The following is a 19,379-nucleotide window of genomic DNA, read 5'->3' as shown; positions in this document are numbered from 1 at the left end:
CTATAAAAGAGAATTTCTGTTAATAAATGTAGCATGATCAAATCAGAATATCATCATTTTGCGACTTGTAATGAAATAATGGACGTAAGCAATAATAATCGATGGCTGCTAAAACTATTAGCTGGCAAGTTGATGGGATAATTTATGTTTATCATAAACTTTATCAGCCTAACAATACCTAAACCCAATAACCAACTGTAACATGAAATAGACAATCAGTGTATGCCACTTAATGTAAAATAATAGGTAATAAATAACACCTATAAAGTCTCCTCATGGGAAAAAGTTTTTTTTAATCTGAAAAATCCTGTAGATTTAACTGCCGGTTTACAAGAAATATAGGCAATAAGATAATGTGAGAATACAATTTACAAAATTCAGAATATGGGAAACTCTACAGAGCAGATCATCATTATTCTCAAATAAATTGCAAGAAAAACTACAGGAGAATCTATAGATCAAAAAACATCAAATGTAATGTGGAGACTTTTTAATGTCCTGATTTGAGCAAATCAACTGTAAAATATATTAAAGAAAATGTGAGACAATAACATTTGATACTGAACATCTCTGCTATATTATGGAATTACTGTTAAAATTTTAGTTGTACTAATGACATAGTTATGTTCTTTTTAAGAGCCATTTTACATCTTACATATATATTCATAATTCCAAAAAGCTTCCCCTTAAATATTTATTAATAAAATAATATAGTGTCTGGTGTTTACTTCACAAGAATACTAAAGACTGGAATGACTATATATTTATAATTGTTTACACTATATGATTAATATGTGAGTGCTCCTTATACTAATCTATTTAATATAAGTTTGAATACAAGATTGGGTATTCCAAGTGAGTTAACTAAAACTTAGTATTTCTGAGGTCCTATGTGATCCTGGAAATCATTAAAGACTAAAGACAACTACTCACAAAAAAAAAGCACAGTACACAGGTTTAAAAAGCAGTAAAGATGCGGTGCCTGATGGCTCAGTCAGAAGAGCACACAATTCTCGATCTTGGCATACTGATTTCAAGCTCCACAATGGGTGTAGAGGTTACTAAATTCATTCATTCATTCATTCATTCATTCATTCACTTTAGAAAAAAAAAATACAAAAGCAAAAAAAATAAAAAGAATAAAAACAGCAGTAATGAAAGCAAATGTCGACCGGTATACATAACTTCACTGTCATGAGAGAAAGCTTCCAATATCTCAAATTCAGGCAGGAAGCAGTGGTCAACCTTAACATAACAGACTCCTTAATATGCTGAATGGCAAGGATGCATTTCAGTAAAGAAAAAACCTCTGGTCCAGGAGACTACCAAAACCTAGCTTTGTAATCTCGAACTCACGCAACTTCTTTAGGCTTTAGGAAATGAAATAATTAACAGCACAAATAATGGTGTTGTGAGTACTAGCTAAACCCTCAACTTCCTAAGAGCTTTGAATGCATTATCCTCTTTTAACCTCATAACCCAAAGAGGTGTTATGGGAGCTTGATATACACCCTTCAAAGGACGATTAAATGAATGAAGAATCAATATATAGTACCATTTTGCACATGAGGAGTTGAGTTTCAGAGGCCCAGAACTTATTTAAGGTCATATACTGGAGTAAGTTGGTCCCGCCAATATACCAGGTTTATTCAACGCGCAAGTCGACTTTGAACACGCCACTGCATTAAAGCATACAGGAGAGGTTAGGTGACTGGTGTGAAATACTGACAAACTTAAAACCGTTTCCACACACCTACGGTTTTCCATCGTCCGCACCACACTTAACATGTCTCGGTCTCGGTATGACGGAAAAGGAAAACCAGCCCCTGACTCACCACCAAGAAGCTGGACCTTAACAGCAGTGACCTCCCCGCCCAGGCTCCCGAACGCGTTCACCCCCAAGCCCCTCCCCTTCACGGATCACGCACAACTTGTGATCCTCAAACTACATTTCCCATAAAACCTTGCGAGGACAGCGACCCTCCGCCGGAAGTCAGGAAGGCTCTTTCTGACGCCGGGAAGAGTGAGCGTGGGGTTTTCCCGGTCTTGCGGCAGTATCCTGCTTTCCTCTATTCTGGTTACCTTTGGTTAGTAACAGCAACGGCAAGTTAGTCGTCCCTGGTGCCCGCTCTGGGTTGGGTGGCCAGTTCTCAGTGCTTTTTGATCTCAGCGCTGTCGGCCTGCCCATGCTGGGTGGTTTGGCGCAGTTTCGGGGTGCGGTGCGGGTGCAGGCGCGGGAGCTTCCCGATGGGGGCCGGGGGCGCAGCCTCTCGGCTGCTGCTGGCTTTCCAGTCCAGTCTTTGAGGTGGGGAAAACAAAATGCTGCTTCAACTGTAGATTCACGTTAAAAGAAGGAATCTCACAGTAATAACAAGAAAAGAAACTATCTCAAGGCATTTAAGCGTTTGGAGAGAGCGTACGTGTTGCTTGACTGGTTAAATGGCCACCTCCAATGCCCAAGGACGTGGAAATCGTTAAATAATGGGCAGTAACTTCACTGACAGAGCCGTATTTGAACTCTGCCCTGTTTCTTGAACCATGTGACATTGAGCGAGGCATGGGCCTCGGGTACACATCGGTAAAAATGGATGTGGTTTCGTTAAAATCTAAGGCCCTTTTAACCTTCGTTAAACGACCTCTCAGAATGGTCTGTTCTTTTTGGAAAGCAAGGGCGGCATTTAGCTAAATCACCTTATCCTACCTTCAAATCCTTACCTTGTGGAAAACCCGTCAATGAGAAACGAAAAAATAAATCCAGCAGCCGAGCTGGATTTCAGATTTTGTGTAATTTTCTGGAATGAGAAACGGTTCTGTTTCTAGATGGCTTTTCTGCCAAAAAAAAGCTTCCTTTCTCCTGAGAATATTGAATCCTTAAGAACTGTACTGGGGATAGTGAATAGTACTATATTTTTGGAGGGCAGTTTTGCACTCTGTCCTGTGGAGTGGCCTCTTGGGAAGGTGAAGAAATGAATGACCTCAGAACGTAAGACAGTAAAATATTGCTTAAAGAAAACCTAACTGAAGAACCTGTGTGATATTTTGTGGAAAATCAATTTACGGGAAAGGCAACTTGGAAGGGAGACCATACATGAGTCAGTATACAGCAATAATTCAAAATAAAGTCCTGGAAAGTTGTAGTTTTTCTTATTGATAATATTCGTAAAGCATTTAGAAATCTCAATATGAAGAGAACAGTGAGATAAATTCTATGGTAAATCAAAAGAAATAAAAAGTTGTTTTCTAATATAGAAATCACTCCTTCTAATTTAAGTTGTAAACATATTTTCACCATTCCTGTGAGTAGTTTTTTCTTAAGCTTTTTGTTTTAATTCCAGTATAGTTAACATACAGTGTTATGTTAGTTTCAAACGTACAATATTGTGATTCAGCAATTCTGTACACTATTAAGTGTTCGTCATAAGAGTGCTCTTTAATCCCCATCACCTGTTTACACACACACACACACACACACACACACACACCCCTCCCCTTTTGTGAGTAGTCAGATTTGACCTTTTTTATAAGTAGCAGAAAAATACAAACAGGAAAGGTGAACAGTTAATCTTTTTGGCCCATGTTTCCCCTAAATTTTGTTCATACTCCTATAAAATTGATCAGCCAAATTGCATTGTGAGAACACTAGACACAAAAGAAGTCAAAATGTATGGATTATAACCTTTCCTTTTTAGGCTAAATATCTTCTTGCTTAAAATGATAGAAGTGTAGTCAGAATCACAAATCAATTCTTAGTAGCATTTCACTAAACGAAAATTCATACCTTAAAAAGTACTTTGTTCTCAGAACATAACTCCTAGAGAATTTAAGCATGAACTGTTTCCACAAAGAATTGCTCAGTCTGTGCCCTACCACATTCAATCCACAATAAGACAATTTTTATAAAGAGGTAGGAAACATTTTCTATATATTTTGTTCTTACTGAAAAAATGGAGTAACAAAGCAGACAAAGTTAATGGTTTAAATAGTTTCTGTCATTCAAGTTTTGACAAAGTGACCACCAGCACAGTGTTCAATGAGAGATCCAAAATACATGGTCATTTGATTTATGACAAGGATGACAACTGCAGCACAATGGGACAAAGATGGTAATTTCAAGAATGGTGCCAAGTCAAATGGAGTATCCATTGGATAAAAATGAATCTTGCTGCTACTTTACACCATGAACAAAAATAGTCCCACATGGATTATAGAATTAATTGTACAAGGGAATGCAAAAAAGTATTTTCAAGTGAAACGTAACACAGGTTTCGAATAATTAGCTGTAGGATCATAATTTTCCTAAAGGCAGGCACCTATTTCTGACAACATTGCCTCTAAGAGAATACTAGTTATCATCTGCTAAAAACCCTCTGACTTGACTTCTGTCTGCTTTAACCCCTCTCATTCCCTTGATCTATATTGAAATCTCTCTGATCTGCCTCAGGTACCTTGACACCCCCTCTCAAGGATATGCCCCCCCCATTCTCTTTTATTGCCAAGGTTCTTTATACATTGTGTTATACATCCCCCATGGTGAATTATATTTAAAATTCTCAACTGATAACAATTTTGAAATGTATACTATGATGACAGTTGGCTATAAATGACCTCTTGAGTATATAGCTTTACAAACCATGCCTATTCTAATTATATCAGCATTCACATAATATTCTAGCATTGAACAAAAAGCAAATGAAAATGAAAAGTTTTTTTCTATTTTCCTTTTTTTTAAGGAAGAAATGTCTTCTATAAAAAGAAGCCCAAAGCAAGAAATAATTTCCCAGTTTCACTATTCAGCTGCAGAAGGAGATATTGCCAGGTTAACCGTAATCCTCAGTCATTCTCCATCTCTTCTCAACGAAACTTCTGAAAATGGCTGGACTGCTTTAATGTATGCCGCAAGGAATGGACACCCAGATGTTGTCCAATTTCTACTTGACAAAGGGTAAACATTTTAGGCACTACTACTTGAAGGGCTCTGTGGTTTCATTTCTGGGTTACATATTTCCTTTTAAATTTTTCATGTAGCCATATTTATACCAATAGACTTCTAAATAACTTGTTGACCAGTTTTATTATATAAAAACATAGAAAAATACCTAACTAAAAACTTTTCTTCTATTGAGAGAGGAACCCTTCATACTTAATAACAAAGCAAATTTATGAGTTAGTCTAATCTTTTTCTCCCAGGTAGAAAATGTAGATCTACCCACTATGGCTATCAAGAACCCCTTGTAAAATTGTAATTTCTTCCTATAGCACATAAAACTTACTGTTTTTTATTTTACAGTTCTCCAAAAATTTTAAATATCTTGCTATCTCTAACTTTGCATCATCTATGATTATGTCTTTTAACCTTCCCATTAGTACATCATGTACAAAAAAAAAAAAAAACTTACGTAATAATGGTTAGAGGGCTATTATGTGCATCTGGAAATATTTTACTTTAATAAATATTAAAGAAAATTTTTATTTCCTATTTTATTTTTCTTTCCATTTGTAGGTGTGACAGATCCATTGTCAATAAATCAAGGCAGACTGCACTGGACATTGCTAAATTTTGGGGTTATAAGCATGTAGCTAACTTACTAGCTAATGCTAAAGGTGGGATGAAGCCTTGGTTCCTAACTAAGGAAGTGGAAGAATGTGAAAATTATTTTAGCAGAACACTATTAGACCGAAAAAGTGAAAAAAGAAATAATTCTGACTGGCTAGTAGCTAAAGAAAGCCATCCAGCCACAGTTTATATCCTTTTCTCAGATTTAAATCCCTTGGTTACTCTAGGTGGCAATAAAGAAAGTTTCCAACAGCCGGAAGTCAGGCTTTGTCAGCTGAGCTACACAGATATAAAAGATTATTTGGCTCAGCCTGAAAAGATCACCTTGATTTTCCTTGGAGTAGAACTTGAAGTGAAGAAAGAGTCATTTAATTATGCTGGAGAAGTCCCAAGAGAAGAAGATGGGTTGGTTGCCTGGTTTGCTCTAGGTATAGATCCTGTTGCTGCTGAAGAATTTAAGCAAAGGCATGAAAATTGTTATTTTCTTCATCCTCCAATGCCAGCTCTTCTGCAGTTGAAAGAAAAAGAAGCTGGTAAGAAGTGAATACGGTTTACTTGTATTGGTAATAATCTGGTTTTGGGAACTGGGTTGGAATTATATGTATCTGCATTTTCTAGGAGGCACACTTTTTTCATCAAGCCATGAAGTTAGGCTATCTTCATTAGAAATTTCCTGAAGTTCTCACTCTAGGGGACTACTCTCCTGAGCAGTTACAGCAGTTCTAATCAGCCAAGATTAGTTTCCCTAGAATTAATCCTACTGCATGCTGGTTTTATTTGATTCTTCACTGAATAATATTAAGCACCTGCTATACACTGAGCCTGATGGCAAAGACCTTGACTATTTTGTTTGCTGTTGCTGGGTATGCTAGTTCAGGTGGGATCTTATATGCCATGGTAAGAAATTAGGAGTTTTATTCTAAAGTTCATTTAAATGTTGTAATCTGACCTATGTTTTAAAAAGAAACAAAAAACAAAACCCCTCACTCTGCCTGCTTTGTAGATCATGAATTGTAGGTCATGAATTGTGAAGTCAGAAGTCTTATTAGAGGGGATTGAAGGTTACAGTAGCCTAGCTAAGAGATTACAGTGCATTGGGTTGATGGAGAGAAAGGGAGAGTTTAAGATGTTCTGGAGGTAAAATTGATAGGGCTTAATCAGTAGGTTGAGACTACTGAGAGAGAGGATAGTAACCTGGACTACAGCCTGAATGAAGGTGACAGAGATGGAGAAAAGGGGGCATGTTCAAGATATATTTTAGAGAGAAAATCTTCAGCACTTGTTGATGGATTGGGTTTGGGATATATAACGATGAAGAAAAAAGATCATGAATAATTGCTAGGTTTGAGACTTTAGTAATTTGGTAGATAGTGATATTTCTTGATAAAATAGCATAGGGTGACAAGTTGAGCAAAGGAAGCAAGACAGACTTGAAAGAAATAAGATTTTAGTTTTGGGCATATTTAGATTTAGAGAAGGATATTAGAATTTGGAACACAGAGGAGAGGTCTAAACTAGAAATACCCATATGGGAGTCATCAACATGAAGGTGATATTTAAATCTCAGGGAACTACTGAGATTACTTAGAGAATTGAGAGCAAGCAAGAAAAAGCCTTAGAATCACATGTAAATCCCCCTAAATTTTGAAGTCAGGTAGAAACAGAGGAGCCACCTACGGTATTGTTGACAGTGTGGCTATAACCTAAGAGGAAAACAGGAGAATGCTCATGGAAACCAAGATGGCAGAGTATTTCAAGGGAGTGGTCAAATATACCGAATGCTGTTGAGAATTTGAATAAGATAGAAAAAGATTTTTTTAAAGGATCTTTGGTTTTAGAATATGAAGCTATTGATGAATTTAACAAGTGGAATATCAGTGGAGTGGAAGGAATATAAGCTAAATTGTGGTTGATTGAAAAGTTAATGGGAGGTAACGAAGAGGTCACTCTCAATGTCCACCTTTCCTTAGATGTGTGGTAGGCCCTTCCAGAGGCTGCTTAGATGCCTCCTCCCAATGTCTGAATTGATATGTTTTATTCTTCACATCTGTGGAGAACACGTAATTTTTTATAATAGCACATGCGCACACTCAGGGGAAGCAGAGTAGGAGGGAGAATCTTAAACAGGCTCCAAGCCCAGCATGAAGAGCAATGCAGGGCTTGATCTCACAACCGTGAGATCATGACCTGATCTGAAATCAAGAGTTGGACACTTAACCAACTGAGTCAACCAGGTGCCCCAAAGTTGCACTTTTTTTTAAGTTTATTTATTTGGGGGGGCGGGGGATGGGCAGAGAGACGGGGAGAGAGAGAGAATCCCCAGCTGTGCTCTGTCCTGTAAACACAGAACCCAATGCAGGGCTTGAACTCACCATGAGATATGACCTGAGCTGAAACCAAGAGGCAGACACCTAACCAACTGACCTACCCAACCCTGCACTTTTTAAAGAAAATTTCTTTGTAGCAATATAAGTTTAATATCAAAACAATCTCTCTCTCTCTTTTTTTAATAGTTAGGAAACTGAGGACCTTTCATTCATTTAGTGTGTAAACTTACATAGTTAATGTAACCTCTTCATGCTTCATTTTCCTCCTTCAGGAAAAGATAATAATAGTACCTATATCATTGCTCTAACCATTAAATAAGATGATGTAACCCATTGAGCTGCTTTTTATTTCACATAAAATATATTTGTATTATTTGTCATTCATACTATCCATCCATACCACACTATCCTCTGTTTCAGGTAGTCCAATAAAAATATACCTGTTTTCTTCATTCATTCATTCATAAATACATACATACATACATACATACATACATACATACATACATAAAATCATGTATACAAACATCTTTGCATGATGTTGGCATATAGCATGTACTCAATAAATATTAGCTTGTCTTATTGAAACAATATTGAAATAATGTAGATATTTAGCATAAATTACATACTACAAGGTAATGTAGTAGACAAATATTTAATGTTGCCTGTGGTTCATTGAATTTCAGTATTACATTTGTTTTTACGTATGGTTTATTAGTTTTTGTTTCCCAGTTTAAAATATTGTTATTTATGGTTATTTTGCTTATTTCAAAAATCCTTAGACCAAATAATGTATTTTAGGGAGAGCAAGTTTGTCAGGCAAATGCAAATGTAGCATTTCCAGTTTTATTGCTTCAGTTGTAATATTTCTGGTCGGGCCATATTCTTTTTTGAAATATCAGGGTATCTAGCCAAAGTATATATATACTAAGATTTTTTTCTTGTAGGCATTTTTTTTTCATGAACAAAGTTAACCATGAATGTTATAAATACAGTATTTTTTTAACATTCCATTAAGTTTCCAGTTGTAAACAGGATATGTTTCACAGTGACAAGGAATAGTAGTTTAATCACCCAGGAAAAGAGAAGTTCCTACAGTTTCCTACTAATATTTTTTTTTATATAGTCCAAGTCTAAATTAGGAACTGGCTTTGTAATGTATTTTTGTAAAAGTCTCTATTATAAAGTCAATTTTTATAAAATCACTATACACTAGAATCTTGTATATCCAAAATTTAAAAATCATCTATAGTAAAAGCCTGAGGTAATATAGTATATAAGATAGATGTTAGTACATCTGTGTTATATGAGAATTGTATTTATTAGTTCATATTAAAGTTAAATCTAATTTTCATATGTCATCTGTTGGATTAAATCTTTTACTTTAAAAGAAATATACACATCATAAAAATAGGAATACTAACATCCTTGATCACAGAGCTACTCAGAAAATATAGAGTATGCCTTTACTGACTTAACATTTTACTTGATATTAATTTGTTTACAGTCTATCACAGAATTAAAACTTTTTATGCTTCTCTTAAAGGGGTTGTAGCTCAAGCAAGATCTGTTCTTGCCTGGCACAGTCGATATAAGTTCTGCCCAACGTGTGGAAGTACAACTAAAATCGAAGAAGGTGGCTACAAAAGAGTATGCTTAAAAGAAGGCTGTCCTAGCCTCCATGGTGTTCACAATACATCCTATCCAAGAGTTGGTAAGCCTTTTCATCTACAGTGAAATCTCAGCCATCTGGAATCTTAGGGAATAAGACATTCTCTGAAGACAAGATTTTGAGTTGTTCAGGGGTTTACCTTTTTATTAAAAGTATGTTTAACTCTTAAGACTACAAGTATGTATACTTTCATGACTTTTAAGTAAGGGACATTGTATATAATTAACTCATAGTTTAGAAATGGCTAATCAATATGAATTTGATGTATTAAAATAGGTGGTTTCAAAAGTCCACCAATCTGGATCCATGTAGTGCAGAAACAAACAAACAAAAAAAGCCCCAACATTTCAGTGCCTGTTTGAGGCATCACCAAAGCAGTAAAACTAGCTTTTCATCACTGCTGGTGTCTGCCTCCTGCTCTCTTCCTTCTAATTGCTGCTTTGGAGTCTCCTGTAGGTTTGGAAATCTGAGAACCTAGTCCTTTAAAACTTGTGAAAAAAAAAATAGATAGTCTGAGCAATATCTGAGCAGGTGTCCTGGTAGTAAAGTGCATGACTTGGTGAACCCTGTTTTCACTGCTCAGGAGCATTTTACATTTGATTCCTGTTCTCAGTCATGACCTAGTGGATTAGTGACTTCTGGGAAATAAACTGTTACTTAATTTAAATTTTATTTTTTTAATGGCTTAAAATTTAATCATAGAGCCACATTAGCTTTTAAAAACATTTTGTTCAGGATTAGGATGGAAGGGAGAGGGAAATTCACATTTACATAGTAAAATTTGTATTTTCTTTATGCCATGTAATATCTTCTGTAACTTTTTTATAATTGAAAAATAACAATATGCCTAGCATACCATAAGTATATAATAATTGTTGCTATTTAGAAGACAGAAATGGTCTTCCTTTAGTTTATAATATTCTGTGCAATTTCCCTGAAATACTTTGTCATCAGGCAGAAAGAAACCATCACATAACTAGACAAGAGTCTTGTTCTAGGAGATACAACTTATTATAGTACTCGACAGTGATTTTACACAATGAGTCTAAATTATTTTTTTCTATCATTCATTCATCTTATTTTTAAAAAACAGATCCCGTGGTAATCATGCAAGTTATTCATCCAGATGGGACCAAATGCCTTTTAGGCAGGCAGAAAAGATTTCCCCCAGGCATGTTTACTTGCCTTGCTGGATTTATTGAACCTGGTAAGCCTTTTTCTTCATAACTTTAATTTTCCTTTAACTTATAATTCACAAATAAAAATTCTAGATAGCATTTGACAAATTCTCATGCTATGAAATTGGGATCTTTTTAAATTATTTTTCTGTGTATTTTAAGTGGTATAATTTTGTTTTTACTAGAATAATTTGGTTTTGATAATTCAACATTTCTTCTTTAATATATTGCTATTACACAAGGTATCTGTATCACTTACACCTCACTGGACTCAACTGTCCAGTCACCTTTTCAAAGAGGCCTTCTCAGGTAGCCCCAAATACATTAGTTAGCCTCGTACCCTACACTCACAATTCTGTCATCCTGCCTGACTTTTCCCTACAGCACTCATCACCACCTGACATGGTATGTATGTATGTATTATCTTATGTATGTTTGTATCTGTTTATCTATCTACTTATTTATTATCTACTCACACCAGAAAGTAAGTTCCATAAGGGCTAGGACCTTACTTCATTCATAGTTGTAGCCCAAACCCTTAGAACAGTGCCTTATATACAGTAAGAGTTCAATAAATAATTTGTGGAGTAAATGATAATTAATATACATGTTTAATCTTAACTTCCAGTATTAATCTGCACTAGTAATAATAGTAAACATACATTGTGCCACTCTGTTTCGAAGGCTTTCCATATATTGAATCATATGATCCTCATACAGCTTTATAAAATAGGTACTATTACAGCAGTTTTATAGATGGGGCACTAAGGTACAGGAGCTGGATAACTTGCCCAAGATCAAATAGCTAGTGAGTGGGTAGGGCAGAGATACAAACCTGGACATTTTGGCTGAGTCCATGCTGTTAACCACTCTGCTGTCTCTAATAACTCTAGACTATATTTTTAACTGCTGTGTACCATTTTATTTATAAATATTATTCAGCTTACCCATTCTGCTCTTGGATGTTTAATTTATATCAGAGTTTCTGCTATTGTAAACACCCCCAAGAATATTCTTATGTTACTACTTGTGCACATTTGCAAGAGTCATGAAGGGTTTATACTTGAGAATAGAATTGCTAACTCATAGTATATGAGAATCCTAACCTTTTGTAGATGTTGCCAAGTTGTTTTCTGAAGTATCCCTACCAATTTACACTCTTTCTAACAGCATATGAAATGTTCTGTTATTCCACATCTTCACTAAGTTAGGATTTTCATACTTTATAATTTGCCATTCTGATGGGTATGAAATAATGTCACTGTAGTTTTCATTACTGTGCTGATGGAGCATCTTTTTCAAATGTGTTTTAGCCATCCAATTTTCATTTTCTCTGAATTTTGCATGTTTATATTCTTTGTCTAATTTTGTTTTGGTTGTTTACCTTTTTTTTCTATTTTACAAGTTTTACAGTATGCTAATCTATAGCTATGGTCTTGCAAATATCTTAATGCTAGTCTATGACTTACCTTTCCACTGTATTTTTTGGTGAACATAAGTTGTTAATTTTAATATAGGAAATATATATTCATCTATTTCAATTTTTTTAATGTTTTTTATTTTTATTTTTGAGAGACAGAGTGAGACAGAGCACACGCAGGGCAGGGGCAGAGAGACAGGGAGACACAGAATCTCAGGCAGGCTCCAGGCTCTGAGCTGTCAGCACAGAGCCCAATGTGGGGCTCCAGCACACAAACCATGAGAACATGGCCTGAGCCAAAGTCTGACACTTAACCAACTGCACCACCCAGATGCCCTTATATAAATCTATTTCAAATAAAAAGCTACATTTAAATAGCAAAATATTATTAAGCTTTCAGATAAACTTAACTTAGAAACCTTTATTCTACTTCTCAATTCCAACAAATCAGAAATATAAACTATATTTATAGGCATTATTTATCATAGCTGAGTCAACAGTCCTCTAGAAGAACAAAAACATTTAGAAAGAAAAAATACTTTCATTTTCTGTGGTTTTTAGAATTGTAGTTTTATGTGGTCTTCAGCTCTTTTGAGAAAAGTTATCTGCAATGATTTTTTGACAACATAAGAAAAAAAATTTCTTACATAAGAAATTTTAGCCTTTTATAAAAATCTTGTAATAATAATTGGTAACTATTTAGTGATAATAAATAAATGAGATAATATATAAAATGCTTGCATAATGTTTAGCCAGTATCAGCGCTGGATAATTGTAGATGTTACAATTGTTACAATGTAACTAAAAATTTGGACCCTTTAGAAAAGTATTATGGAATCTTGATTATTCATGTGGTCATATACTAAAAGAAATCATGTTTTCTTGAATTCCAGTCTAGTTTTAGGCTCTGCATTCTGATTCTTTGAATTGGGTTTCTGTCCAAAGTGATTTCCAAATGTTTGAACTATTCAGAGCACAAAATGTCTAGGAGATGTTCATCAGCTACTTGTTCTTTTGCCCTATTTGATTAGGGGAGACAATAGAAGATGCTGTTCGGAGAGAAGTAGAAGAGGAAAGTGGAGTCAAAGTTGGCCATGTTCAGTATGTCTCTTGTCAGCCATGGCCAATGCCCTCCTCCTTAATGATTGGTTGCTTAGCTGTGGCAGTGTCTACAGAAATTAAAGTTGACAAGAATGAAATAGAGGATGCCCGCTGGTTCACTAGAGAACAGGTAAAGTTCAATTTAATTTCCTTCTTCTATTGATTGTTCTCTGACTGTATCAGTTTGGGCATACAGCAAGGATATATGTTTTCAACAAGTTGAATGAATGGCTATGGCCCACTCATCATGCATGGATTACAATGTAATTGATGTGTCCTATGTTAACTCATTCTGTGGGAGTCTTCTAGTTGATGATTCTGTGCCTTTTTCTAATTTCAAATGCCAATCCTTCAGATTAATGATACCTTTCAATGGACTTAAAATAGGTAAACATTATTTCAAAGATGAAAAATAGGAATATTATTCTTAACCTTTTTATATTTTAGTTTACAGCATTAAAACAAGTAGCTCTCAAAAAATATCAATACAAATGCTTAAAATTGTTGAAAAGTTCTTGTTCATTTTAAAATATGCTTAAGGACAAGAATAAAAAAACTATATAACAAAGATACACTCACAAGAACTTTTTAAAACATTATCCTCCAGTACTAGAAGGCAAGATAAACTACTTATCTGTGTTTTGCATGACCTAAAGTATTTGTGTAGAAAAAAAATGGATACACTATTAGTAGTGAAGACCTGAAATCTTTTCTGATTTTGCCTAAACAAAATTAATTTTATTTTATGCTCAACCTCAAAAAGTAGAAATCAGATTTTTTTTTTCAAAATTTTATAAAAGGGAACCCATTCCAAAAGTTGACTTCACTTTGAAAATAAATGTGGAGCATATACTTTTCTTTTTTGTGACCTTACTTTCATAAGAGAATATGTCTTTCTGGAATATTTTGTTAAATAAATTGTCAAATTTCATTGAATCTACTGAAATTACTGTACTAAATTTTGCATGTTGAACTTGGGTGTTGTCACTTTCTCCTGTTGTTATTCACTGTAAAAATCATCATGTTTAATTGGATTGTATAAGCATAAGAATAGTATTTAAGTGTGACAGTGTTGAAATCCTAATACATTTTATTATGGTATATTTTAGGTTGTGGATGTTCTGACCAAAGGGAAGCAGCAGGCATTCTTTGTGCCACCAAGCCGAGCTATTGCACATCAATTAATCAAACACTGGATTGGAATGAACCCCAATCTCTAAATCAAATAACTAGACTGTGAATATTAATTGACTTCTAATACCACTTATTCCTCAAGTGAGAATAGAAATATCTGGTGCTTTTTAGAATGTCACAACACAAAATACCATACTAGGATTCAGAAATATTTCCAACATGTACTTTCATCTTAACCATAGAATTTGTATTTTTATAAAATACAACACTGCCTCAGATTTTTTTAAATCTGAGTTTGCCTTCTCCAAACATTTTTTTTTGATTGTGCTTCACAGTTCTGTCTCACTAAACCATATTTCTAATAAAAAAAAAAATCATGTCGTAAAGATGTATGTTCTAAAAATGTAAACAAACCTGAATTCCAGTGCCTCTTTTAAGCATTAGACCAATCACTATATTTCTGTTTTTGAGAAATGAGACAAAATAATTTTAATGAATTTTAAGCTTCATTTTCAGTCTTTTCATTACTACAAAGATTCTTTCAGTTGTCAGTAGCTGATTTTTGCTGACTTCCCATTGTATTCCATTTTTTGTTCTGGCTCCTTTGTTCTAGCAGTGGTGCTATTATAGTGTTGCCACTAGTCTGCTTTGATCAGTGTTAAGAATTTTCTACGTTAACAACTGCAGTGATCAGAATATTGTGCCTTCATGGAAGGAGACCTTAAGTGAGAGCGTACCACTGTGTATGCGACTTCCCCCTGAAACCTAAAATCAATTAATCTGTTATACTCAAAGTTGTTCTTAAGACAAATCAGAATTCTCTGCTTTTTCACTGAAATTAAATGTATTTGAAAGGAATTCACCTCAAAAATCAGATGCTAAATATTTCCCAGATAGATTTACGTATTCAATAAAAACACTGGCTTTATGTCATTTTGTGATAAGGGATATATCTGCATTAGCAAAAAATTATGTAATCATTACTAATATTAAACTCAAATGCAACATTTTGATTTTAGCCCTCTTTCAGCGTATTCTAAGAAGACTTTATAAAATAAGTGTATTTTAGAACTGAATCAGAGGAAAATAGTAATTCACAATTTTGTAACATAGAGCTGTCATATTTTAAGGCTGTTTTGAAATTAAGTCTATAAATGTATAAACTTATATAATTTATTATGTTAGAACTGGAAGAGATCTTAAGAATGATATATGTAGTTCAGTGACATTCTTTTATAGATAAGGAAAAAGAAATCCTGAAAGATGAATTTAACTAATTTAATCAATTAAAGGTGAATCAACTAATTAATCAATGAAAGTTACACAATTACAACTTACTATTGTTAATACAATTAATTGTAATTACAGTTAAATAACTTAATTTTAACGGTCTGTACTGGATAGCCCACTGCAAGACTCTCCCTCTAATAGGAAGTAGAAACTACTACTAAAAATATAGGTAGAATAAATTATAATAAGGGATGATAAGAACAAATTTAATTTACCAAATATTGTTAATTACAATTTTAGATACTAAAATCATTTAACTTAAATGTGATTATTTTCTTAGATAAAACTTTCCTGATGAACAATGATTTTCTTAGTAATTGAAGAAAGCTGATTGGTATCAGGACTGTAGACAAAATTGACTTACATTAGACATTTAGATACATAATAAAATTTAAACTTCATAAGTAAGTAGAAAATTATGTGCCTTGATTATTATTAAGTATGATGACTTGGGGTTCAGGTTTACTCCAAATGTACTTAGAGAATCTAAGATTACATCGCAGAGTTCTAGGTTTCCATGTTCAGATATTAAAATAAAATACAAAATATCAACAAAATGTAGTTATGAATTTAGTTTCAGATAATCCTATACCCAGGGAAAATCATTAAGTATAAATTATTATTAGTAATCATTCTTAACATTGCTTACCTCTAAGAGGTGAATAGTTATATATAAATAAAAGGAATAGCAAAGAAATGGTAAAGGTTCAAGTACCATGAATGTATTCTAATGGAAATGAAGGTAACAATACATTAAAATATTTATCTATTTTCTGTTTTGTGTTACGTATTTTTTAATGTTTGGATAAATGTCTTCTGAAAACTGAAAAAAGCCCAATTTCAGTCATCCTCTCTTGTTTAATGATGTGTAAACAACAAGTATAAAAGCCCTTTTAAAAGTAGCCATATTTGGCAGTGCCTGGTGGCTCAGTTAAGCATCCAGCTTTGGTCAGGTCACGATGTCATAGTCTGTGGTTCGGATCCGTGAGTTCGAGCCCCGTGTCAGGCTCTATGCTAACAGCTCAGAGCCTGAAGCCTGCTTCAGATTCGGTGTCCCCCTCTCTCTGCCCCTCCCCCACTCATGCACATGCACGTGCTCTCTCTCTCTCTCAATAAATAAACATTAAAAAAATGTTTTTAAGTAGCCGTATTTGGAAGACAGTTTTTATTTTAGGTCATATGTATATGTATATACACATACATATATATAGTCAATTTTTTATCTTCAGATATGAAGTTATTGGTCTAGTCTAATATCTATTATTACTCGTCTCATATTACTAGTCTTTGCATTTTGTATTTTTCACTGTTTACTGTTCTTGGAAGGGCTAGAAGAATTAGAAGCCTACATGTTTCATTTAGTTGGAAAAATGATTTAAGTAACTCTTTCAAAGAACAAGTTGGAGATTTGAATGAAGACAGAAAAGAATGGAACAACAGAGGGTAAGACCACAAGGTGTTTGTTGTTGGTTCTAGAACTGTGTTGCTAATCCGTATACTGCAAAATAGCAGGTGAAAATGTTCTATAAAACAAATCCAGCAATTATTTAGAATAAAATCTCCCCAATGCAAATTTTATTAGGGATGAGAACCAACTATTAGATTCTGAATATGAATATATATATATGAACATACATATATGTACATATATATAAATATATATGTATTCATGTTCACATATTGCTGAATAGGTAGGAGTGATAGAAGTTGCACTTTAAAGGCCTATTTCTCTCTAGTAGAAAAATATCTAGGACAAAGTATTCCAAAGTGCAAAATTAGGTTTATCTGTCTACAAATGTAAAAGAGGTAGGTCTTGAGGCAAACCAGAAGTACTTGCAAATGGGTGGAAAAAGAGGGTGAGAGAATTTGACTTCAGTGCAGGTAGAGGCTGCTCCATAAGGGGTTCAAATGCTTGGGAGCTTTGACACCACAGGGGTGGATGAGAGGCAGAGAGGGTGTATTTCCAGGAGACAGGGATAACGTCGCCTAAAGCCTACATCTTCAAAAAGTCTCACCAGTCAAGAGAGAAATGAAAAGGAGTTCTTTTTGTGAAAATACACTCAATGCAGAAAAAAAAGTTTTTTTTTCCCTACACCACACCTTGTCCTTTTTCTTCCAGGACACTCAGGTAGAATTCAAAACAGTTTCTGTAAAAGCAAGTGCAGTTTGTTATCATCTACAATGGATTTTCAGATGATTCATTTTATTTGCCCGAAGTAGAATGGTCAAAAGGAAAGTTATTCAGGTAATAAAGATGGCATAGGAAAATGGGTAATCAGGAATATGAATTCTTTTATTGTTTGGAAAAATATTTTCTCAACTGTAAAATAAACATTTGAACATGTTAACTGGGCTAGCAGGCAAATTCCTCATTCTATTTTCACTTAAGGGTATCTACATATAATTGTACTCCTTGGTAGAAGTAGCACTTTTAACTTTATTCCTTCAAGAATACTATGTTTCCCTTTTCTGGCTAAGCATACAAGCCATAAATGGACATTTCTCCCTTCACAATTCCCATTATAATGATGTTGTACAGAATAGCTGGGGCAGGTGTGGAATTTTAAAACATTTTAAGTTAAAAAAGCAGACTTTCTGCTAATGGAGACTTTTTTTCATTCTAACTAGTCTGAGAAGAGACAGACAAAATCTAGCATGAGGAACAAAAAAAAGTTCTGGCTTTCCAATCCTTGGCTCGTGGAAACTATACCAGACCAACTCCCTGTCTCACCTCTGATGGATTAAGAACATTCTAAACACTTAACTTGTGAGGTGGTTTCATTTTTACTAAGGTAAATGTTCCACCCAGAAGTAGAAATTGAAAATAGTACTCATATCTATTTTAGAACAGCGTAAGTGGATAAATGATGTAGTCTGGTTTATTTTTTCCATTTTTTTTTTTAATTTTTTATCCTGTCCACTTTACTCCAGTCTGAAATTGTAGTCTATTGGAGCAGTGTGATGTTTTGAACACCTCAGTAGAGTACTTTATAAATATTTATACAGCTTTCAGATGGCAGTGAGCTGAAGTCCTCTCTATCCGTGGAGCTAAAAACAATTTAAAATGCCATTTATCCAACGGCTTTGCTGCTAAGCGTTATTTTGCGCTTTTTTGCTGGGTTTTGTTGTGTTTATGAAACAAGTTCGAGTACTCTACTGCCAGTTGGGAGGATTTGGAACTCCAAATAAGATGCCCTAATGATGTACACAAGCTCAAACTTCAGGGGCTGCTTTGGTCTGACCATCATCTGTTCTGTTCTGTAGTGAGGTGTTCAATGTGAATGTAGCCATGAGTGGTAAGCAAGTAGGAATTCTGTGTGCTCTGGAAGACACTATTGAGGATGAAGAGAGAAAATGTGTATGTATCAGTGTGGACCTCAAAGTTTTCATGGCTGTAGAGGCAGAGAAGGTGTATTTCCAGGAGACAGGGATAACGTCGCCTAAAGCCTACATCTTCAAAAAGTCTCACCAGTCAAGAGAGAAGTGAAAAAGAGTTCTTTTTGTGAAAATAAACTCAATGCAGAAAAAAAAAAGATACTGATCTTTTTCTTTAGTCCCAGCCATTTTGTACATCCTCATGAATAATAAACCTTTTTTTATTTTAAGTCATAATAGTCTATATGATAAATCATAATATTCTATGATTATCATTATGATGATTACATAAAATGCTATGTTTTGTTTTACACCATGAAGCCAGTAT

The 19,379-nt window shown here is 34.4% G+C and overlaps 1 protein-coding gene across 2 annotated transcripts; it reads left to right on the top strand.

Annotated features, from left to right (window-relative positions):
* The first annotated feature begins 1,981 nt into the window (after positions 1-1,981).
* Positions 1,982-16,479, top strand: NUDT12 (nudix hydrolase 12). Of its 2 annotated transcripts, none has more exons than XM_042944667.1 (7): positions 1,982-2,087; positions 4,735-4,942; positions 5,501-6,087; positions 9,428-9,595; positions 10,647-10,760; positions 13,183-13,382; positions 14,362-16,479. In XM_042944667.1, exons 2-7 carry the CDS (start codon positions 4,737-4,739, stop codon positions 14,470-14,472), a joined length of 1,386 nt encoding a protein of 461 aa, XP_042800601.1. In that variant the 5' UTR covers positions 1,982-2,087; positions 4,735-4,736; the 3' UTR covers positions 14,473-16,479. The 2 variants fall into 2 exon arrangements, with proteins under 2 accessions (XP_042800601.1, XP_042800598.1); XM_042944664.1 differs by having other exon boundaries at positions 1,983-2,087; positions 4,731-4,942.
* Positions 16,480-19,379: the final 2,900 nt, after the last annotated feature.

This window comes from Panthera leo, chromosome A1 (genome assembly GCF_018350215.1).
Source record: "Panthera leo isolate Ple1 chromosome A1, P.leo_Ple1_pat1.1, whole genome shotgun sequence".
NCBI lineage: Eukaryota > Metazoa > Chordata > Mammalia > Carnivora > Felidae > Panthera > Panthera leo.
This window is presented reverse-complemented; position numbering and strand designations above follow the sequence as displayed.

Coding starts and splice junctions, on each gene's coding strand:
- NUDT12 (XM_042944667.1), top strand. CDS start 4,737: ATGTCTTCTATAAAAAGAAGCCCAAAGCAAGAAATAATTTCCCAGTTT. Junction 4,943..5,500: donor CAATTTCTACTTGACAAAGG/GTAAACATTTTA, acceptor TTCCATTTGTAG/GTGTGACAGATCCATTGTCA. Junction 10,761..13,182: donor TGCTGGATTTATTGAACCTG/GTAAGCCTTTTT, acceptor CTATTTGATTAG/GGGAGACAATAGAAGATGCT.